The 24,308-nt window shown below is 50.6% G+C and overlaps 1 protein-coding gene across 7 annotated transcripts in view; it reads right to left on the bottom strand.

The window, feature by feature from the left end:
* CASZ1 (castor zinc finger 1) overlaps positions 1–24,308 on the bottom strand; it is a 265,669-nt gene that overhangs the window by 117,508 nt on the left and 123,853 nt on the right. For 3 of the 7 annotated variants that reach the window (XM_043499953.1, XM_038377052.2, XM_043499954.1), the window contains exon 1: positions 8,824–9,668. The exons of 3 other annotated variants lie outside the window; for them this stretch is intronic. In XM_043499953.1, coding sequence (XP_043355888.1) covers positions 8,824–8,872 — 49 coding nt within the window. In that variant the 5' untranslated portion in view covers positions 8,873–9,668. Of the gene's footprint in view, positions 1–8,823; positions 9,669–24,308 lie in introns of those variants that run through there. One more of the 7 variants, XM_038377050.2, reaches the window with a different exon arrangement.

Raw genomic sequence — 24,308 nt, 5'->3', positions numbered from 1 at the left:
TAGGGTGTTTGGTTTTGTGGGAATAGACAGTTGGCAACCCTGAGGAGATGGGGGAGCCAGGCATGTGCTCAAGGAATTACACAGCAGGTGGTGGGGAGGGGAACTCTAGAAAAGAGGGGTATGTGCCCACAGAATTACACAGCAGAACCGGGGTAGCGGGTGACCAAACCACCATGCATGTGCCCACAAAATTACAGCCCAAGGAAAAGAGGCCTGGGAGAGGGTGGTGGCTTGGGATCTGGAGAAGCCAGGACTGCTCTCAGTCGAGACGGGCACTGGCAGGACTGCAAGAGAGAGGAGCTCTGATGCTCAGGGACTCCTGGAGGGGAAGAGGAGAGCTCCCAAAGGTGGGACAGTCCAACGTGTGGATGTGCACAGGCACTGCACTGGCAAACGCCTTGCAGAGAGGTGGAGCTGCTTTAATGTAATGAGAAGATGCATTTATGACTCAGGCCTCAAAGGGATCAGGACTTTTTTATTATTATTATTTTATTTTTCCATCATAAATTCCGCCCTAGGATGCCAGGTTTTTCTGGAAATACCAGATGAGGACTAGTGGAGCTGCCTGGCTTTTGATGGTTTCCCAAGTTAGGAAGCTGCTGTGCATTCCACTTCCTAGTTTTCCCTCGGCCCTGCCTATGCCATTGGCAGCTGTTCCCCAGGGAATCCCAGGCCAGGGGGCTGCTGTCCCAGGAATCACCTCCATTTACTAACAGGTACAGTGACACCATTCACAACAGTAACAGCCTGCTGGAACTTTGCACCTTTCGTCCCAGGATCTCACAGGCCTTCCAAAGACCCTTCTGCTGAAGCCATGAATGCTAAAGAACAGGAACAGGAACAGGACAGAGGGAGCCCAGAGAGAACCCAAGAAGGCAGGATGATTGTGAGGATGGGGGGCAGAAGTAAGATCCACTCTGCCTGGGAGAAGCAGTAATTCCTGGCCCTAGCCCTGCACTCTGCCCATGGATACAGACCATAGCCCTAATCCATTTATTCCCATTGCTGAAGTGCCCATCCCTGGCTTGGGGCTGCACGGTGGCATGTTTTTATCCCCATATTATCAACAGGGAAACTGGGGCACAAAGAGAAGGGAAGTGATGGGCCCAAGCCAGGAATTGAACCCAGGTCTCCTGAGGCCCAGACCTTAACCACTAGGCCTCTCTCTCTCCTCAGTTTACACGGTCACATATGGCTGTCTCCTCTGCAATTACCAATGCAATTACACAGCCTCCCCCAACCAAGAGAAGGGATCCAAAATAACACAGGGGAAAGGCCCCTCTGCCATACTCAGACTTCATTCCTAAATCTCTCCTCTGTTTTTTCCACCAAATGCATCCGATGAAGTGAGCTGTAGCTCACGAAAGCTTATGCTCTAATAAATTTGTTAGTCTCTAAGGTGCCACAAGTACTCCTTTTCTTTCATTCCTGAGATCCTTCATTCCAGCAGCCCCTTGGCCTCCGCTCTGGTAGTCAGCAAGATGGTCCCCATCGCATGTGCACCCCCTCCCTGCCCGCATCCTCCTCCTGTTCCATGCAGTTTGACACTCCACCCCGGTGTGTGCTTGATGCTCTGCAGATGAGACTGGCTGGCAGCGGAGATGAGGTAGAAGGGGGTGAGGGCTCCTTAGCTCTGAATCTCCTCCAGGGCCAGCTGTGCTGAATGATCCCCAGTCTCCCCTAGGCTGGAAGGTTACCTGCTTTCTTTAGAAAGAGGCTGACTGGAACAAGTACATTGAAGTGGGGAAGTATTTAACAGGCCAGGCACCTGGGTGCTTTAAAGATTTCTCCCCCAGCCCGTGCTCACATCCATGCTGGCACCCCAGACACTCGCATGTCATGCAGACCCTCATGGTCCTGACAAAGACCAGGACTAGGGCTCCTACAGACTCCTCCTTGGTAGCTTCAGCAGTGTCTAGTCTCAGGGCAGCTCAGGAGCTACATCACAAAAGCCACCAGCACTACTACCGTCTCCACTGGTAGCAACCTCAGCAGAGGCCAAGGAGCGAATGTGCCAAGAAGGCCGAGCTCCCCTCTTATTCATCAGGCCAGACTTGAGACACTCTTGAGACACTGGCCCAGATGGCAGAGTGCAGAGGAACCTCACATTGTACAGGCCATGCTGGGCCTGTCTTATGGGTAAAGAGACGCCTTCAGGGTCTAGGGCTTTGATGCCAGCCCCATTCTCACTCAGAGACACCAACCTCTCCAGAAACAGAATCAGCGAAGAGAGGGCTCAGCATAGTATGTGTGAGTGTACAATAGCATGTAAGAGGGAGTGTGTCCAGAGCATGGGTGTGTGTGTATGTGTACAGCACGGCTGTGTGCAAAGTGTGTAGAATGTGTCCAGAGCAGATGTGTGTGTGTGTGTATGTGTACAGCATGGCTAGGTGTGTGTGTAAAAGAGTGTGGAGGATTGTGTCCAGAAGAGGTGCATGTGCAGCGCAGCTGGGTGTGTGCATACAAGAATGTGTAAGTGTGTCTGGAGCAGGTATGTATGTGTGCAGCACGGCTGGGGGTATGTGCACATCTGGGGGTTCCACTTGCCCCCAGACACAACTGTGCAGATCTTTACTTTTCACTTCATTTCTGAAACAACCCCTCTCACAATTCACAGGGGGGCATGAGTAAATCATCATTTCACACCCAAAACTGGGAATGGGGGATCCAAATTCCACACTGGGCCAATGACTGTTCAGAGGTGCTGTGGGCACTTAGGCCAGCAGGTGAATTGCACCCAATGCTTCCCATGCCATTCCTCCATCCCGTTTTCATCCTCTCTGCCCTTCCTGCTCTCTCACCAGGCTGTACGTGGTGCTCAGCTTTCCTTCTGAGCCTGAAACTGCCACAGGACTGGAAGCTCCAAACACTTTCCCACCTCAGGAACATTTTAAGTTTGTGTTTTTCAGCGGCTGACAGCTGCTCTGCTCTGTACCTGGCACCTGAGCCAGGATCCCAGCCCCCAAATCACCAGGGAACCTCCAATGCAGCCAGAAGATGAGGATGGGAAACCCCAATGGTCCCTAGGAAAGGACTACCAGAATTTTAAAAAAGAAAAGGAGTACTTGTGGCACCTTAGAGACTAACAAATTAATTTGTTAGTTTGTTAGTCTCTAAGGTGCCACAAGTACTCCTTTTCTTTTTTGCGTATACTGACTAACACAGCTGCTACTCTGAAACCAGGAACTTTGAAGAGGGACATGTTGTAACCAGGTGACATGCACGTTTACTTTTCAATGGGGCTGTCAGGGAAGCATCTGGCAGAGGAAGAACCCCACCAGATCCCACTGCTGCTGTGCTGTCAGCTACTCTCCCCATAGGCCGAGGGACAGGGATACTTCCAGTACCTGTGTGTCCAGATGGAAAGGGAGTCTCCTGAGAAACAGGAGGAAGGGTAGTGATGGTCTAGTGGGATGCGGGAGAGACTGGGGGAGCTGTGAGGGTCTCACTTATGGACTCAGCAACAATGAGCCCAAAGGAGGGAGGAAGAGAGGGTTTGGAGTTTGTGGGCGGGAACAATATATTCATACCCATCCAGCACTCACTGTACCAACCAATCCAAATCCGCACCCATCTGGCCCAGCCCTGCACCCTTCCAGCATGCCGGCCCAGCCCTGCAGCCATCAGGCACGCCCGCCCTACCCTGCACCCATCCAGCATGCAGGCCCAGCTCTGCACCTGTCTGGCCCAGCCCTGTACCCATGCAGCATGCTGGCCCAGCCCTGTACCCATCCAATGTGGAGCAAGTGTATGTTCCTGTCCGTCTGCATAGTTCCTTAGCCCAGCCCTGTACCCATCTAGCCCTCAGTTTCCCTACTCAGCTTGGTCCTGTGCTTGTCCAGTCCCCACTTCCTCATATGGCCCATCCTGTATTGTCTCATTCTCCCCTTCCATCTGGCCCAGCCCTTTGCCCATCCACAGTCCACTCCCTTACCTGACTGGGCCTCGCGCTATACAGTGTTACCCCATCCTCTGCCCACAGAGTGCCCCCTCATGCATCTTGCCTGGCTGCAGTCACCCAAGACAGATGTTTTTGGCAGCTCTACGGCTCCCAGTTCGTGTTTCTAACTTGTACGGTCAGAATTAGAAGCTAATAAGTTCCTTCTACTGTCTCTGGTGCCCCCCCCCCCCAACGTGCCATGCTGCTCTGGGAGAAGAAACAGGGAGCAGTGGGGTCCTGGTCTGAAGGGGGCTTTCAATCCTCAAAATGGATTTTACCTGTCTCTGAAAGCCTTCTCCCCCCACTCCCACATCCCTTTCTCTCCAGGGAAATCAGTCTAAAAGGGGCTAATGGAACAATGTCCCTCTCTCATTCTCTCTCTCTTTCTTTTTATTAGCATTTGTGGAATTTATTCCCAAACTCTCCTAATCTTTCGTACACAACCATTTGATTTGCATAACCCAGCCCCCTCTCATAAAAACTGGCTGCTAGTTTAATTAAAAAATGTAAATTTGCTGTCATCTCGGGGCCTGGTGAATTAGGACGACATTGGCATTTTTTATTGCTGAAGACGTCCAAATTGATCCAGTCCGCATTAACCCGAGGGGGACAGTACCATGTGGGACTTTGGGGTATGGGTTCTGCCCCTTCCCTCCCCAAATAAAATCTCCTGTGCCCCCTCTCTGGCTAGCAAAGTGCAGCTCAGGACATGGATTGTCCCAAACCACCTTCTGGTTGGCCAACCAGCAGTCTGGGCCTTTTCAAAGATGGCACTCCTGTGAACTGACTCCTGGATCGAAACCTACCACCCTAAAAAAATAGAGATGACAAAATATCCCTGTGGACGAAAAGAGGCAAAAGGGGTGGAGGTGGGAGAGAAGAGGGGAAAGACACTGCCCCTCTCTCTGAAGTCCCAAGCCATGCTCTCTGCACCAGCTTGATATTTTCCAGACACTTTCTGTCAACTTTTGATTGTGAAACCTCAACAGGCAGCCATTCCACAGCCCAGATTTACTTTTTGATGGTAGAAAGCGAGTCAAAAGTAGGCCCAAGACACAAGGGCAGCCCAGCTATTATGGAAAAATCTGAGAGAGTTTATCAGAAAGGCTGCTGAGAACTGACTAGAGTATGAGAGCCATGCTGTAGAATTCTACCCATTCAGTCAAAACCAAAACAAACTGCAGAAAAGTTCCCCATGTGTACGGTATTTCCCATATTGGTGGACAGCAGACAGGGGAGAAGGGCAAACAGCTCAGGAAACCATACAAAGAGAGACTAAAGGTTCAAAAATTACATAATAAATGCTTGCTCCCTCCCAGCTTGAGTATCCGTATTGATCACACCCACTTCCACACTGTTTTCTCTATCAGTGAAGTAGGCACTATTTTTTTTATTTTTTTTTTTTTACAGTGGAAGGATACAGTACATTGCATGTACATACATACCCTACATTTTTTGTTCTAATTGTTGTTTAAAATCCAGTAGCTGTAGTCTAGAAGCAACAAGGGTGGTGTCCCCACCCCAGGGGATATTTCCAGGTTTATTTGAAAACAGTATTTTAACACAATGAAAGTACAAAACTATCCCTCAGTGGAAAACTGGGTGCATCCAACTAACTCAGTATTAGCTGCCCCCCACTCCCCCCCGGTGTCTAGGCTCCTTGTCCCCAGTCTGAGTGCAGTTCCTCTGACTGAGGTTGATCAGATGATGAAAGAGTCCCAGGGAAAGTGATGGGAGCCCAATTGCTCAGGATATTTAAAAGTATACTCCTAGACAATCCCATGTAGGGAACAATCCTACCCTGGCTCCAGGTGGATCAGTTGGCCTGGGAGAGCTTTCCCACTTTTAACTTCTATGGAAGTTTCTGATCCTAGAGGTCCCATACGTGTATCAACTCAGTGTACAAAGCCCTTAGCACAGTGGTTCTCAAACTTTTATACTGTGACCCCTTTCACATAGCAAGCCACTGAGTGCAACCCCCCTTATAATTTAAAAACATATTTTTATATATTTAACATTATTATAAATGCTGGAGGTGAAGCGGGGCTTAGGGTGGAGGCTGACAGCTAGCGATTCTCCATATAATAGCCTTGTGACCTCCTCAGGGGTCCCAACACCCAGTTTGAGAACCCCTGCCTTAGCAGGACCAGGCCTCCAGACTTTACATATTGGGTCCCCATTGACTTCCCTCTCTCTCTCATGAAATGCCATTCAGGTACTGCCCTGGGGATGCAAGGCCTAAGGGACTGGAGAGAATTCAAGCTACGATGACCGAGGGAGGTAAGCCAGCTCTCAAGAAGATAATGGTTAGAGTTGGTGATCATGGGGCAGGTCTTTACCCCATGATCACAATGGATGGATTCACCCACATGCAGATTGTAATGCTGACCTAAACTGATCTCCCAGATCCTGATTTCCATAGCTTATCAGCAACCTGGGCTCCCGTACCAGAGCGTGGAAGGTCTGTGTTACCTGCAAGTATGGTGGGGAAGCCCATGCATGCATTACACTTGCATGACTGAGGAGGGGCTACATTGTCCCATCTCCTGCATCCCAACGGTGCAGGCCAGAGGGAAGTTTCCATAGCTACGAGGATGGGACAGGGAGGTGGAGGAGGCCCGGCGCTGGTTACTGGTGAAGCTGGTTGACTCTGCATGTGAGGGAGCATTTGACATTGATTGGCTGACTGTACAGCTCCAGCCAGCAGGAGGCATTACCTCTCCAGGAAGGGGAGTTTAAATGGAGAGAGGTCCTGAAACTAGGCCAACCATGGTTGAAAACACCTGGCACAGCTACAATTCAATCCCCAACCTAGGAGCTGCCACAGTTCCTGGAGATGGGGATTGGGGCAGGGGGCAGAAATCATTGTTTTTCTCTCTTTAAAATTATCCACTCTCCTTAAATTCACCACATCCTTAACACTGTCCCTGCCCACTCAACCTCCCAGCTCCCTGGTCTACTAAAGAGAGGCAACAGCACATACCCAGGCCTGGGCCAACCGAGATCTCAAACCAAGGTGTGCGAGTCCTTCCTGCTCTTTTTGATTCCTCGTATCATTAAAAAAAACAACAACAAGACACCTTATTCTTTTAAAGCAAAATAGCAGAGTTCAAAGTTCAGGCCAGTCAATCATCAACCAGTTTATTACTATCTTATCCCTTGTAAAAATATACTACAATAATTATCCAAATAGTGACAGGATCACCAGTGCAAGCTGGTTTGGCCCACTGCTGTCATTTGGTTTTTAACAAGGGGAGAGGGGAGTTAAGTCATTGAGAGGGACAGTGTTTCACTTTCCCAGTAGGACTGGGTCAAAAAAGAGGAGGTGTTGGAACCCCATATAGTGGGAAATGGGGCCTGAGGAATTCCTGACAAACTCCAAACTTGCCTGCACTGAACCTCCAGACAAGGCTGTGAAATCCAAGCCCAAAGCCTACCCCAGGCCTGACAACACAACACACCCTGCCTGCCACCAAATCCTATGCTGAAATCACATCCCAGCCTGATACAGGGCCGTGAAATCTCAGCCCTAAACCTCACCCCACCCAGATAGTGTCTCTCAATCCCAACCTGTGCCCCAGCCTGAAAATAGGCCAAGAGAGCCCATCACACCCTGCCGGACCAACACCAGAACTAAAACCAGAGACTGGACCACAAAATCTACTATCAAAACCGCATCCAGTCCCGATACTGGGCCCTGTAATCTGAAACCAAAACCAGCAAGGAGGGGGCCTGCCATCCCTCCTCCCAGAGCCTACACACTCGCATGGAAATGACAAAAACAAACCCATCCCAGATGTGCCCAAGTGAAAAAAAATACTCATTAAATGTAATAAGCATCCTCTACATCTGACACTACCGTGTCCCAAATAAATTAAATTCCTTTTCATTTAGACAGCACAGGAACCTGACAAGCAACCTTTACCAACAAGACACCAGAGCTTAGAAGGGGGTAAGAAAATTAAAGAAAAAACAACCCATATGACTTATATATATATATATATATATATATATATATATATAAATGCAGAATCATTTCAAAATCCCCACAAACTCCCCCCCCCATCATTCTCTCTCTACCCCATTTATCTGTCCCTCCTCCCCTCTCTCAACCCAGGGTGTCTCTCAGTGACAGTCTCCCAAACAGATCTGGATCTGAAATCTACCGGGAGGGAGAGATCCTCTTGAAGCCAGTTCCCCCCTTCATCTGGTTAGAGAGAGAGAGGCTGGGGGGGGGGGAAGCAACTTCCGTAAAACAACTGAAAGAAAAGTGAAAGAGTCTGAGAGTCCCCACCTTGAGCTATACCTGGGGGTCAGGCACCCTGATTCTGAGCTGCTCCCCCAAAACTCTCACAAGCTTCCACACAACTTCTAAAGCTCCAGCTGGAGGAACACCCCCACCCCCCAAAAATGATACCCCTCCCCCATCAGAGTGACATGTCACCCCTCCATACACACCCCCCCCCGGCACCTTCTACTTTCCCAGCACCGGCTTTGGGAACATAAAAAAGTTTCTTCTTCTTCCCACCAAACAGGAAAATAAGACAGACAGAAATTAAAATCTCTCTCTCTCTCTCTCTCTCTAAGGCCACCCAACGCAGATCAGCTGTGCTGGGTAGTTTATTAAACTAAAAGAGAAACTATTTATAGACGAACCAGCCCCATCGGTCGCACCCGCAGGAAAGAGAGCAAGAGAAGAGACACAGGCAGAAGGAGGAAAAGAAAAGAAAAATAAAAAAGAGAGCGGCACCAGGCGAGAAAGAACAAATGAAAGAATGAAAGGGAAAGGGGAGGAAAAAGAAGAGACGCACAGAAGGGGCTTTTTGTGTGTGTGCAAACTGAAAGAACAAGGGACAGGAAAAGAACAATTGTGCTGTACTTACCATAGTCGGAGAGACGAAAGCCGAATTCACTCAAATAATCAACTTTCATAATACTTAATTAATACCTAATTGCAACTGATTGCTCCCCGAATAACAAGTTGGTTTAAAATACTGATGTCATTGCTTTTGACGGTCCTCCCCGAGAACACTTTGGCAGCAGAGTTCACTGATGGGGGGGGTGATGGGGGGAGGAGAAGGCTGGCTGTCAAAAGTGAAGGTGATTGGCAGGATAGAGCTTAGCCACACCCCCCCGCCTGGCCTTCCCTACTGGCTAGAGGGCAGGTGAAAGATCAGGGTGCCTTCCCCAGCCTCTGCTCGCTGCCTCCCAGGGAAGATGCTGAGGGAACCAGCTCCCAGCCAGCAAGCTGAGCAGTTCTGAAAAAAAGCCCAGCCAAGCAGCGTTACCCTATCAGGGCTGCTTGCTAGGGGCCGGCCTTATTGGCTCACTGCTTTCCCAAACCTTTGCCTCCCCGGGCAGAGAGGCGGGACTCGGGGCCCCAAGAAAAGAAAAGAAAAGAAAAGAAAAGAAAAGACACACGAGGCTGGTGAACAGGAGCCCCTGCGGGAACCAAACCCCAGCAGCCAGGGAGCTCAGTGGCATGGACTTGAGGGATAAAGATTTAAGGTTCAGTGTCTCTCTCCCCCACCCCATGTACTGATTTAACTGGGAAAGTGCTGTGCCAGGGGGATGCACCCTGTTGGGGAGATTATGTTAAATAAAAGTTGGGTTGATACTAGCAATAGCTACTGACTTGACTGGAGTTATCTCTGGATTTACACTGGGGTAACTGAGATCAGGATCTGACCTGGGTCAAATTCTGCAATGGATTACAACCGCTCCAAAGGGCCAACATCAGACCTAGTGCAGCTGGAGGGAACGCTTTAAATTACTCCAGATTCATGTCAGTGTAAAGGAGATCAGAATTCATCCCCTGGTTTGAAGTCAGTCCGTGGGTACAGATTAGAGGCGAGTACAGCCCAGGCCTTTCAAAGCGCTGAGCAAACATGAACTAATGGTTGGTTGTTTAGTATTTAATTTAGGGATCGCTCGGCAGAGGAGAACGTACCATGCAATTGCTTCGTGGGGGGCTTTTGGTGTGGAAAGGAGTTGGGTATTTTTCTTCCCTCCTTCCCTAGGATGGGGGGGGCAGGGAGTTCTGGCTTTTATTGTTACTTATTGTTTCTCTCAATGAGAACAAAACCCACTAGTGGGGAGGAAAAAATTATGCAGAAATGTGCCTTTGCATTTGTGTTGCACTCTGGTTTGCTTCACACAGATGGCAGGCGTCAGTGGATCGATACTTCCATGGCACTGGCCCCTTCAAGGCTGCACACGGGTCCCCTCTCACCCCAGAGTTGGGACCTACTGGGCCACACTCTGAGCTCAGTTACATGGGTGTAAATCTGGAGTAACCCCATCGGATGGTGTTACACTGGCACAGCTGAGATCAGGATCTGACCTGCTGACTCCAGATTGAGCACAATGGGGTCCTTGGCTCTGACTGGGGCTCCTAGGTGCTACGGCAATACAAATAATAAAAATAATCCCAGGCGAGTTGCCACATCCCCTTTCCGAAGGAGTCACCTAGAAAGGTTCTGAGTCTTTGCGCCAACAGGGCAGCAATATTATCCTGGAGAAGCTTGAACTGAATAAAGAGCCAATGGGACCAAGCAGCACCCCCAGACTGATTTGGTCACAGGAATCCCTGCAGCTTTAGAGAGAGAGAGAGAAAGGCTGGAGTGAATGAGTCTGAGGGGGTGTGCTGTGTGCAAGGCAGAGTGTCTGTGAGTGTGTGCTAGTGTGAGAGAGAGAATGTCTCCATGTGGGAATAAATAGGTGTATGTGTGTGAGAGAGAGCAAATGGTTGTGTTACAGTCTGTGTTGTGTGCAGAGAAGTCTGAGTGTGTAGTGACAATGTTGTGTGAGAGAGAATGACTGTGTATTGGACAAGGCAGAGAGTGTGCACTAGTGTATGTGTGTGTATGATTGTAATATGGTGTGTGTGTACATGTACACAAGTGTAATATGGGGTGGGTGGATGAGCAAAATACAGGAAGGTGGCATGTACACAAGTGTAATATGGGGGGTGTACAGGAATGTAATGTGGGATGGGTGGGTACACAAGTGTAATAAGGGGTGTGTGCACACAGTGTAACGTGTGTGTGTGTGCACAAGTGTAACATGGGTGTGTGTGCGCAGTCAAAACAAACTCAGGCCAGAGCAGTAGTGTTCACTCTGAATTGGTGGGTGTTTTACTGGTTTATGTCACAAGCCTTAACATTATTTAAACAAACTGGGCCAATCCCATTGCTAGCGCAGGCCTCAGGAAGTCAGTGCCATTACCCCAGGGGTGTGTTTGGCCCCAACAGGGTTATGGTTTTTGTGCCCTGAATTTCCTCATTTTTTGTTGCTTTTATTTTTAAGTAGAAAAGAATGTTAGGGAGGTTCTCAGAGGCGTGTTGGGTAAACACACACATACGTCTCTTTCTTTAAAACAAACGAACAGATTATTTACCTGATTAAATAGGTATTTTGAACAGGTTGTGAGCTTTTTTTTTTTTTTTAAATGTCCTGTATTAGGCCATGTGGATTCTGGCAGAGCAGGACTCTCAGGCAGTGCTTAGGAATAGCCAATGAATTTCCAAGGTACTACCCACAAGGATGGAGCTGTTCCTTAGCTCAGGGACCCTGTGGGTGCCATTAGGGCAGGCCCTAAATCTGCATGTGTAAAACCCCTTAAGACAACAACAGGGGGCGGGGGGGGCACCAGTGTGATCCAAAGAGGGTTTGAATTGTCTTGCTGGGCTCTACCTACCCTGGCTTCCACTGGCACAAAACCACACACCAGGCTCAAGTCCTGAGGGAGGGAGTGCACCACAGACTCCATTCACAGGCCAGGAAGTGGGAGTGACCACACAGGGAGGTGGTGTGGACTGGATACCCTAAGACCGAGGGCACTGTCTGCCCTGCCCAAGTGTTGGAACATCCCTCAAATCAGTGGGGAAGCTGCATCTCAGGGGCGTTCACACTTGGGGAAGAAAAGCAGTGCCCCCAATCTGAGGACCCCCCAGCCATACCCCTCCCTCACTGGCCTGGCCAACTTTTGGGCCTGTGGGCCCCTGGTGGAGCAGGGCCATGCACCCAGCTGGAGTGGAGCCCTCCACCTAGGTTTTACACCAGCAGAAGCCAGAGGGACCAGATCCTGATATCTCAACGGCTTCCTGCTTCACTCATTTATTTAAAGACCCCAAAGCCATTAGGTCATGACGCTCATTTCCAGCTTGAAGAAATCAAACTCCTACTTTAAAAGGACTGTCGGCCAACACGCCTAGCCTCCACTGCTGGGTGATTCCTACCACCACGATTGCTGGGTCTCATCTTTTAAATCTGCTTACCACTCCTCCATACTCCATGAAGACCAGAGAGCGACACTAGCCTAGCTAATTTCTAGTCAGTGCCCTTCCTAGTTCCCAGGCCCCAGCAGGCCATTGTAATGTCAAGTCCCTGCAAGGGAATATTTTGCTCCTGTATTTCTATTAATCACAGGGTTTGTACAACTTGATTTTGGCCTGGCACCTCCTTTCAGGGCCTAAAATTCCTGAGTCTCCCTTATGTTCCAGACCATGAGAAACAGCCTGTATAAATGCAGATTTCTCCACTCTAATATTTCCTACAAACATACAATAATTAAATGGTAGGAGCTCTTTTACCCATCATCGTCATTTGCCGAGAGCCTGAGTTCTGTATTCCAGATCCCAGGCTGAAGGGAAAACACACAGAATAACACGCATGGGTCAACAAGTGGGCAAACACACTGTCATAGTGACACACACACACACCTTCTGAATGCACCTGTGCTCCTGCACACACCTAAATGAAGAGTCACACATTAAAACATATGCACACACAGCATGCACAGATGCACACGGCATGCATGCACACTCCTACAATAAAACAACATGTGCATACACTCAAATGCACACACACTCTCTTCCCCCCCCCCCCCCAGGACTCCACTGCAGACTCTGGTGTGGACTTCTCACCATCACTCCTGCTCCTCCTCCAGAAGCCACCTGCTGAGGAGTGTTTCAGGTGAAGTCCACTCCCTGGAGCTGACGCAACTGGGAGGCTGATTTCCTATCTCAGTGATCTCCAGTCACAGGATCAGGCTTTATTTCCCCATCCTCCCTCCCTGCCTCTTACCCAAGAAAAGGCTGCTCTTCCCTCCCACTGGGGCCGCTTGGCTTCCTGCTCTGCTGGGACCCTTTGTGAAACCATTTAAACAGAAGTTTTGCCCCCCTCCCGACCACTGGGTCTTACCCTCCCAAAGGCAGAGGTGGCTCAGCCCACACTCTAGCTCCTGGACATGCTGACCCCTAAGACGCCTGGAGAGAGGGCAGTACCCTTCATCCTGTCCTGAACTGTCCTGAACTGTATTGCAGTATCAGCCTGCAATGTCTAGCAGCTGCCACATTCCATCCCAGAGGTGGCTGCACTTCAGAGGCAAGCGAGGCAATCTCTGCGTGTCCCTCCTCTGCCTCCAAGGGGCATTAAGAACTTTAATTAATTAATGTTTGCCAGGCGCTTGGAGATCCTCAGATGAAAGCTGCGATGAGAGGGCAAGGGATGATTAATTATTATTATTACAGTTTAATCTTTACCCATGAAGGCTGCACCAGGGTTGATCAGGGGATATGCCACATTTCGGAGGGACAATGTTACGTGGGACATCACACTCTACCCATCTCCTCCCCCTTCATTTTTCTATTTCTCTCACTTTCCATTTCCTTTCCTTTCCTTCTCTCTCTCTCCTCTGCTAGGACTCACCCAAGCACCTTCAGCTCTAGACCCACCTGGGCTCTGGCTCTTGGGCTGGGGATCTGGCATCTCCAGGCTCCTCCACTCCCTTTCGCTCAGGGAGTTTATTAGGCAAACGCTCTTGCCCTATTTCTGTAATTTTGTTTAATTTCTGTTTCACCAAGGGAGGCGCCCAGAGGCCTCGGGGCCTGGATGGCAGGAGCAGACAATCTGTGCTTTCTTCCCCTTTCCTGCTCTTTCACTCCTTTCTTCTCAGTTCAGTTTCAGTCGCTTTATTGGCATGACAAGCCCGGCAAGCACTGCCAAAGGGATGCTACTGAGTATCAGTGTGCAGGGTGGTGCTGTGCAGGGCCAACGGGCCTTGGCACCTGGGTCTAGGTCATGCTACTTACTATTCCTTGGGCTTTATTCAAGCCATTTCACACTAGTCTTCCTCCCCCTGCCCCTCCTCCCTCCTGCTCTGCCAGTGATCACAGCTTTTCCTGCAGGTGTCCCAGCCAAATGCTGCTTGGCACCTGATCGCTTCCCCGGGGACTTACTGTATCAGGAGCAGGCCATGAAGCAGTGAATGCACACTGAGGAAGGCCACAGGCTGCTCAGGGGCCCAGAGGGTGCTCGCGGGAAGGTGTTCAAAGCAACTCACAAAGAGCTACACTTAACAATGACAATTAAAAGGGCAGCCCCGGGGAGAGCTGGGGATTTGGGGTGGAGCCAAAGGGGGGGTAGTTTTACCATAGAATTGAGTCCAGGAGTGAATGTGCATGACCCTGAGGTGTAAGGACAGTGCCCATGAAACCAGCAAATGCCACTCTGGTCTAGCCCAGAGCTCCCTGCCATGGAACTACCCAAGACTCCATCTCTAGAGAGAGCCCTCTGAAAGGCACTGGAAGGCCCATTAGTATTAATTAACATTATTATTTATTATTTGTTTTACTGCAGCACCTGAGAGACCCAGTCACGGACCAGGACCCATTGTCCTAGGTGCTGTATAGATACTGAACAAAAAGACAGGACTTGCTCCAAAGAATTGACAGTCTAAGTGAATCTGTCTCCCTCTGGCGCACACACACACTTGTGTGCAAATACATGCACAGGACACACATGTAAAGGCATGTGTCCAAGTACAGACACAAAAAAGCACGCACACATACATTCACATTCATGTACTCACGTAAGCACGTTGTGGTGCAAACACCACCATACTGCACATACCAAGACACCACCCCGGGACTTGCCTGGGCATTAAGATTATGGCTGTGATAATGAAGTGGGCATCAGCAGTAAAACCCTTCTAAGTCCAGGTTGCAGCCCATGTGCCAAGGAGAGGCCATATTCCCATGCCCCACTCACAGAGCAGTGTGTGAATGGGCAAGTCCCAAAGTCTTGCCCGTAAGCCAAGGCAGCAGAGTTTGGCTTTACACTGCCCCCTCTCTCACTGCCCAAACCAGGGCAATGACTCTATGTGAGGCCTCAGGGCGGGATGGGGCTTCAGCAGGTGCATGGTGCAGGTGGCATGGTCCCCCTAAAATGATAGAAAGATGATGATAGAGAGACAGGCATGGGCTTGGATTTTAGGATAGAGTCCCAGTACCCTGATGGAAAGTGAACTTGTGCCAATGCCCAGAGCTGACCTGACGGAGGGGGAGGCGGGGGAGAGGAGTGTGGATGGGATGGAGGGAGTGGTGACTGCACTGCAACTGCACATGGATTCTTCCATGGACAAGGTGGGGGGTGCATTTCAGTTACTTTAGTCTCTGGAGTTGAGTTGTTTCGGATTGGAGAGGAGACAGGGCAGAATGGAGGGAAACTAAAAGCAGGCTGGGAAGTTCCCAGCTCCCTCTGCAGTTGATAGGTTCTCTTGGTGAGGATGCAGCAAGCCAGAGCCTTGCTCTGAAACTCCATGGAGCAGGAGAGGTGCCTGAGGGTGCTGGGATGGGACAGCACAGATACTCAGTGACAGCTGTTGCTTGGAGGCATGCAGGGTATCACTGGGGGCCGCTATGCAGCTGAGAGCAGCTGGTTCCCGTGGGACTACAGCCCTGGCCACTTGAAAGCTGTCCCTGCGCTGGATTTTGTGGGGGAGCCCAGTGGATTGCGGCTGGAGAGCGCTGACCTTCCCATGAGGAGGCAGGTGGGGCTGGCACTGGAAGGCTGGTTAGACTGGCAAAAGGGGGAGAGTGAAGGCAAGTGACAAAGGGGACAGGGAATGGGGAAAAGGGCGGAGAACAGAGCCCTGGGAAAGCATCTGGTGGAGAACGAAGGCCAAGAACGCTCCACGATGCAGCAGGGACTGAATGAGGGGAGATTCCCCATCAGGGAAACAGGAAGCGATGGGGAAGAATCTCCTTGTGATACCGTCTGTGAGAGTGTCTGTATGTGTTGACACTATGTGTGCACAAGTGTGCGTGGGTGCTGACAATGTTTATGTGCCAATACTATGCATGTGCACATGCTGACATTGTGGGTGGATGAGTGTGTGTGTGCTGACATTACATGTGCATGTGTGTGTTCTGACAGTGTGTGCATGTCCTGACATTACATGTGTTCTGACACTGTGTGTGCATGCTGACATTACACGTGCATGTGCCTGTGCAGACATTGCGTGTGCATGTACTGTGTGTGTGTGTGTGTGTGTGTGCCAACACTGAGTTTGCATGTGTGAGAGTGCTGACACTGTGCATGTGCGTGCCGGACACAACAACATGCAGAGCTAATAAAGGCCCCGAAGGAAGCATGGCCATGCTGGAGGCTCTGACAATGAACCAGGAGGGGGCAGGGGGAGGCAGTGGTAGGCGGAAAGTGTGAGGCAGACGCAGCGATTGCATTACTGAAGGAGCCCAGGTTGGCAGTGCCGAGCTATCGTCTCTGTAATCCTGTTAGCCAGCAATCTCCATTCCGAAAGAGCTTCATTTCTTTGTGAATATTTGTAAACTAGATATCTAATGGAAAATTATAGGAAAATTATAGTGAAATTCATGACAAAGAAATCCGATTAGCCTTAATTCAATTATGCCATCTTAGCCCACACAGCACATTTCCCATTTTTTTCCCATAAATACCAATGCCAGGGGTCCGGGTAATCAAATAAAATTGAAAATCATCTTCCCATTAAATTCAATTAGCTGCAATTTCTAAAGCCTATCAGAGATTTTAATTACTAAATTATAAAATTCTCCAATGCTAAATTGAAACTAAAAAAATTGCACATCCTTATATTTCAGAGGGAAAAAACCCCAGCAGAAACCTTGAAAAATACCCTTCGCTCCCATCAGGGCCCACATGAGGAGGGTCATGGGAGCCTTTATCAACAGGATGACTGTGGAGATTGCATGGACTGGGTCTCGGAGAGGAAGAAGAGGATGAGGAAGGTGGCTGTCTCCCAGGGAAGGGGCTGTGATGCCAGTTGTCATTAAAACACAGAACCCAACCCCTTCCTAAACCAACTCTCTGTTTAAAAAACTAGGTCAGAAAATTCCAGTGCAACCCTTGATCCTTTCTCCAGCTCGAGCTCCCAGACTTGAGATAACTCCCCCTGGAAGCTGAGCTTGGTCATCAAAATCATGCACTCCCACCTCGCTCATCCAGCATTCAGTAACCAGCCAGCGCTCTGCTGGTGGATAGGGAATGACCACTCAGGGCCATGGGAGTCAGTGGGAGTTCTGGCTGCATAAAGGCCACTTAGTGCAGATCCTAAGTCCCCCATCCAACAGCCCTGGAAGCCCATGCAGTACAGAGGCTGGTATCTAAGCATGCTTCAAGCGATGGGCAGAGGAGAGCTGCTGTACTCCCCAGCTATATAACTGACCCCTACCGCCACTCCCCAGAGCAGCTCCTGGTAACTGACGCTCCTCCTGACCTCTTCCCTGACAAAATCCCCAAAACACACAATCAAACAGACTGCTATGCCCCAGCCCCAGATGGAAAAGAGCCCAGGGAATCCCAATTGCTACCACCAACGATGCCGCCCCCCCCACAAGACCAGGTCATCTATACCAGTGACACCACTGGCTTTAAGAGAGCTCCTCTGGATTGACACCAGACTAACATGGGTACTGCTAACCTGGGGTCCCTGCACATGAGTTAACAGCTGCCATCTATGCTGGAAAACAATTCCGCCTGGTCACTTAAAGGGTTACCTGAGTGCTAGCAAAAATAAATCCCACTTTCTTGCTAGTTTCGCGGCACTAACTAGGTGACAAAGCTGCTGCTGCTCCCTCCGCCACCTGCCCAGGCCGATACCAAGTTTAATTTGCTGGGCGCCCGAGAGTTGCCACGAGGGGAGTTGCCCACAAACTGAACAACAAAAAAAGCTCATGATCTGGGCTTTTTCTTTAATAAATAGGCAAACTGGCTGAGCCAGATTGTTGGTTGGGCTCCCGCTCCTCTTTATCACTCCACAGCCTCAGTGACACATTCTCCAAATCATCAGCATTTTGCAATGGGAGCTTGTTACCAAATACCATATTTTTTGCCAGGGAAGGGAAAAAAATTAATCAATAATTAAGAAGCCCAAGCAGTGAGAGATTGCTGGTTGGCTGGTGCTGCCGCCTCCGCAAGGATTGCTCAGGCAGCTGGCACTGGGCCCAGCGCGCACCTAGGTTGCCGGCTCGCCCTGGGATGTGGCATTGGCACCTGAGTGCTACTTTATTTTACTACGAATTAATCAAAGTCTCTTCTGCAAATGTCTGACACTAAATCACCACTGGCTGCGCTTCAAATACAATTCCCCTGTTCCAAGGAATCAGCACAGGGAGATTACCAGCTTCAGGTGAAAGGCTGAAGGGGGGTTTCCTCTCGGCAGAGCTCCCAGTAACCCCAGCCATTGGCCTCTCTCGACTGGAAGAGTAATAGGTTTCCCACGTCTCTGCTCCCATTCACAACAGGAAGCTGCAGAGATGGTCAGGATACGCTGGGGCAAATCCAACCCCACTGTCTCACTCCAGTGCAGTTACACCAGCGAGGAGTTGGGCTCAACTTGTCTCTGTGCGTCTAATGCAGGAGGAAAGGAATGCATTTGTGCACTGTGAGTTTGTGTAGTTCTGCGCAAGTCTCTATGCATGTGAGAGTGCATAACCACATGTGTTTGTGGGGCTGTGCATGTGTGTGCACGGTTGTATATTTGCATGACTGTCTGTGTGTGCATTATGGCTGTGTGTTTGGGGGGGGGGGTATAGTTGTGTGTGTCCAGCTGCGCATGCATAACCGTCCATGTGTGTAGCCACACAATTGTGTATACATGTTTCTTAGATGGTGCTTGTTAAGTGAACGAGTGCCCTTCTAGTCTGAAGGGCAGTACCCCGATACTGGGGCATGGTGGTGATGGGCACATGTCTTGGTCCTTTGCTCTTGGCTTCCCTGCCTCTCTCTGGAGAGGCAGTGCTGCCCTGAGCCGCGGATGTGTTGTATTCCCCTCTCCACACTGTGCCTGTCTCAGAACCCTCTCATATTTTTAGTGCTCACTAGACTGTGAATTCTCCTTCAGACCAGTTACAGGGTTATTAGCTTCTCCTGACGCCAGTAACCACCAAACTTTCACTGGCAACTCGGCCTTTGCCTGAGAGACACGCAGCTCTCCTCCCTTGGCCTGACCCTCTGCCCCACATCCAAGGGGATGGACCTCTAATCAAGAGGGAGCCACGGAGGGGCGTCTCACACCAGCTAGCTACAGCTAAAGGCCATACCTAACCCGAGAGACACAACTGCTGTGGAAATGAGTTAGAATAGAGAGAGAGGGAAAGAGAGAAGGCGAAAGAAAGGCGATGAAACAAAAGACAAGGCAACAGAGAGAGATGGGGGAGACAGCATGCTGGCCCCCTCCCTCCAAGCGCACCATCCCGCTCCCCCCACCTCTGGCACAGAGCCACCTCTGCCTTCACCCCCCTCCACTGGCACAGAGCCACCTCTGCCCGCTCCTGCCTCCACTGGCACAGACCCACCTCTGCCCGCTCCCCCCACCTCTGGCACAGAGCCACCTCTGCCCGCTCCCCCCACCTCTGGCACAGAGCCACCTCTGCCCACTCCTGCCTCCACTGGCACAGAGCCACCTCTGCCCGCTCCCCCCACCTCTGGCATAGAGCCACCTCTGCCCGCTCCCACCACCTCTGGCACAGACCCACCTCTGCCCGCTCTCCTACCAGTGACATGAAGCCACCTCTGCCTCTCCCCACCCAGCAGTCCAGCCCTGCCCACTCTCCCCTTGCTGTGCATGCTGGCTCCTGTCAGGCTTCCCCCTCTCCCAGAAGCTGACTGAACATTTCTCAGCAGAAGTCAGTACTTGGCACAGGGATGTTCCTTTTGAAAGTAAGCAGCTGTGGATGGCGAGTGTCATTGCCAGGAGTTCCTGCATGGCCCCAGGGGGACTGTGTTGCGAAAGGTGCACAGGGGACTAAAGGTGCCCATGGCACCTTTTCAGAGTCAGGCTGTTCTCCCTGGGGCCTAGGTCAGATCCCACTCGTGGTGATTTTATCCTTCTTGCCCACAGCAAATTCAATTCCTGCTGTCAGCTGGATACGTGCATTTCCTGCCCTACACAGCTACATGGGGCCGTTGCAGGCTGTTAAACAGGGCACATCTTCCATCCCAAGGGGTGGCTGCATTTCTGTGGGTGAAGGGATATCATACAACTATCTATCCACCTGCTATAGAGTGCAAGCAGCTAAAAGATGTCAGAGCTATTTCACTCACTAACTTTACAGCATATATGGTCTTGGGCTGAAACTATAACTTATTCTCTTCTCTCCACTACACATGCATGGGGGACATGCACACACATGCACAGAGACACTCAAGAGAGTGTGCACGCATGCGCGCGCGCACACACACCACACACTCAAAAGCTGTGCAAGCAGCCAGAGACTGGGGAGGGGTCTGTTGCTCCAGAGGCATGTTTGGACGTCAATGCCTAGCTTCAGGGGCTGCAACACAGAAAGGAGTCCAGGAATATTCCTGAAAGCACAGAGACAACTTGACAAAGATCTCACCCCAGCAGCACCCTGCCTCCTCCTTCTGCCATGAATGACGGAGCCCTCCAGCACTTTCATCCCACCCCAAGCGGGGACTTCAGAGTTTGGGGTGGCGGAGGGGAACAGTTAAGACACCATGGTGATGGGCACAGTATAGAAACCTGAAGAGACTAGGAAAAGAAACTCAAAGTTCCTGCTCCCCTGAGATTGCTTCCTGGCACTAAAGGTTGCTCTTCCAGGTGTTGTAGTTGGATCGGTGGGGTCATCAACATGGCCAGATCCTAAGGAATATATCTACGGCTCCCACCATTGAGGTTAAAATACAGCAGGAAAAAGGCCCCCTCTTCACCTCCCGACCCTCTTGATGAAACCAGGTTGCATTGGGGAAACATCCCCAGCCCTCCCCTCTCCTCCAATCTCCATAAAGGAAGAGCTTTGTGCAAACAATAGATCAATGGATCCCCGCCCCTTCAGAAGGAAAACAAACACCAGGATCACCGCAAATTAGAGAATGTTTCGCTTCACTTCATCCAAACAGGCTGACAATTTTTTTGGGTTGTTGCCACGGCGACAGAATAACACAGCGTTCAGCCTGTTGCAGAACAATCAATTAAGTTAATGCCTCCCAGTGCCTGTTTACTCTTCCATTTAGGAGGTGCTGCTGCCTCTCTCTCTCTCTCTCATCATTGCATTTTCTCCTTCTTTGCTTCTCTTCTGCATTCCCTCCTTCATTTCCCCTAAAATAAAAGTCCCGCCCTGTAACCTCCTCTCCTGATTACTAACTTCTGGGAATGATTGCCTCGAATCAAGTTTATTCTTCTCTCTCTGCCCCTCCCAGTAATACAGAGACGGGCCTTGGGAACACAACACATACCACTCCACATACTTTCCTTTCTCCCCTTGCAGACTGGCCAGGAACACACAAGGTCTCTACTGACAAGTTATCACCCCAAGGGAAGCAGGGGCCACTCCCCAGCAGAGACAGCAGTAACTTCCATTCAGGGACTTGGATCCAAAGCCCACTAAAGTCAATGGGAGTCCTTCCACTATTATTCTTCATTAATTATATTGAGATAAACCCAAGAGACCTGCAGAAGAGCTCTGTGTAAGCTCGAAAGCTTCTCTCTCTCACCAGCATAAGTTGATCCAATAAAATACATGACCTCAATCACATTGTCTCCCCAGGACCTAGGTCACAGATCAGTCTCCACCATGCTAGACACTGTACGACACAGACCCCAAAGGCGGTCCCTGAGCAGGCTTTGGATCTGGCCCCCCAGTATCCCAATCCAGTACAGCATTTAAGCACATCCCTTTGGCTTGGATGGTGCTTAAGCAGGTGCTGAAAAGTTAAGCATCTGCTTAAGTGCTTTTCTGATTTGAGGCCTAGACTGGGAGAGCGGGAAGGTGACGTGCTGGCCCTTGGAAGGAAACATGGGCAAGAGCAAAATAATGTTACCCTTTTTTTTTAGATTTTTAAAACATTACGAGCACTGAAAGTTTCCCCTACCCCCACCCTGAGCCCTAACAGTCTCCAGGCAGATGCAGGGTGCCAGACATCGGACAGGGCCATGCACTTCTCCCTAGTGATCTCACAGGTTTCCTTCTGCACCTCAGTCAGCTCTGCTGCCTGTTTATAGTCACTTCCACATTCCCCCGCGCTCCTCAGTGGTAACGAGCCTGAGCTCACACTGCACTTCACCAAGGGAATAAATATCAGAGCTCTGTGCGATAGCAGGGCCAGGGCACAGAAAGGCAAAGTGACTTGTCCTGAGCAAGTGGCAGAGCCTGCAACAAAACACTGGTCTCCTGACTCCCAGTCTGGTTACAGCCCTTGCCCCCTGCTAGCTTGCCAGCACAGCATGGTTGTATGAAAATACATATAGATTCCAAGAGGTACCGTAGCCCCCTCCCTCTGAAAACAACATTTAACTGAAGGGCCTACAGTAAACTAGTGGGCAGCATCTCTTTAATGGACAGGACAAAAGTGAGACACACTGAGGCACAAGGGAAAACAAGGGCAGGATTATAGCTAGCCCTGTGCAGGAATCGAAGGGCTCTGCTCATCCAGGCCAATATTCTGTACGGCATGGGAAGGAGATGGGAAAGGGAGAGGAGAATTCAATGTGTATTCATGTGGAGAGGGAACAGGAGAAGGCAGGGAAGCCAAATAATTTCTCCCCCATCCTTCCGGTTGCAAAGCCAACACGCCAGGCTTTGGTGGGCTGCAGTGCTGGGCAGGGGGAGCAGGGCAGCGGGGTGGGGGTGGGCAGCATCAGCATCTCTCCTGGAGAACAAGTTGCCAGCGGAACCTGTTGGAAAAGGGGCTTGTTGACTGCTCCCTGTCTGTTACAGCCCAGATTATAAGCATATTGCACAGCACTCTCTGCACGGTGCTGGGGAAATCCAATACGCTGAAAGGTTAATGCAATCAATTAGGGTGACAAGGAAGTAAAGTAAAGCGTTCCGAGTAGATGAAAGGGAAAGAGAGGAAGGGAGATGGAGACAGAGAGAAAAGCAAAGAGAAAGGAAGAACAGGGAAGGGGTTCGAGAACAGAGAGGAGACTGGGAACAGGAGACAGGCAGATCTGACTGTTCTTTTGTATTGAGGGCCCTGAGCCAGCTGAGAGGAGGCTCACCTTGTGACTTGTCCTGCCGTATGAGGGGGTGAGGAACCCCAACAAGCCTGCCAATCACCCTGCCAGCCTGGGATGGAGGATTCTCCCCAGTGTGCTGTCATTACCATAAGTTAGTTGTTTCTCGTAGTGTCCACAAGGTGCCAGGTGCTGTCCAAACAGCAAAGCCAGTTGGGCTCTGCCCCAGGGCACTTACACACAGGCCCGGGGCACAGAGTATGGAGGTCCAGCGTTGGCACTGGCCACACCTGGGAACAGCATATGCCATAACACATCTGATTGGGGCATCAGTAAAATCCTCGCCAGGTCCCTGCTACGTGACCATGCTAAGCTGTGAGAGACATAAGTGACTTCCAGCTCCGGCATAAGGCTGGCGTGGAGGGAAGAGAAGAAGGGCCAAGGAGAAGAGAAGGAAAAGGAGAGCGAGGGACAGAGAAGGGGAGGAGCAGAGGAAGAGCTCTATTTCTATCTATCCATCCTTGTGCATCTGAGCACAGTGTCTGTCCTTGGCAGCACACCGGTTGCCCCAGTAGCTCTAACTTCCTGGGTACTAGCTTACATCAGTCCCGCTGGCTGGCAAAGTCGGCACTGTGTAGATTTCTATGGCTGGGTTCTGCAGGATCTCGGGCTGGATGATCCTAACGGTTTCTCCTGGCCTGGGAGTCTCTGCATCTCTGAGAGTCAAGAGCCCTCCTCTTTAGCACGGTCACTCTCAACAAACAGGTAGTGCTGGGTCTACCCTGCAAGCTCAGAGCAGGGAGCGCACGGGGAGTCTCCCAAGGGAGCAATGAGCCATCCGTGTGCAGGGAGCATGCCGCAGCCCTGCACAGCATGGAGGTGCCAGCCTCACAACATGGCATAACACTGCTCCTGCAGGGCAAAGCCAAGTCATTCCCTAATGCGCTGGGGGCACCTTCCCCCAGAGCCCTCAGCTCAATAAAGAGCCCACAGCCGTCCCACTGGCTGCCCCGGGTTGGAGAGTGAAGGGTGACCAGGCTCCTGCTCTCTGACCCCTAAACAGAGCAGCACTTCATTAACCTGGGTTGGCAGGTCGGTGAGTGCAGCTTC

The sequence above is a fragment of the Dermochelys coriacea genome, chromosome 18 (assembly GCF_009764565.3).
Source record: "Dermochelys coriacea isolate rDerCor1 chromosome 18, rDerCor1.pri.v4, whole genome shotgun sequence".
NCBI lineage: Eukaryota > Metazoa > Chordata > Testudines > Dermochelyidae > Dermochelys > Dermochelys coriacea.
Note: the sequence above shows the minus strand (reverse complement) of the source record. Positions and strands in the feature narration are given on the sequence as shown.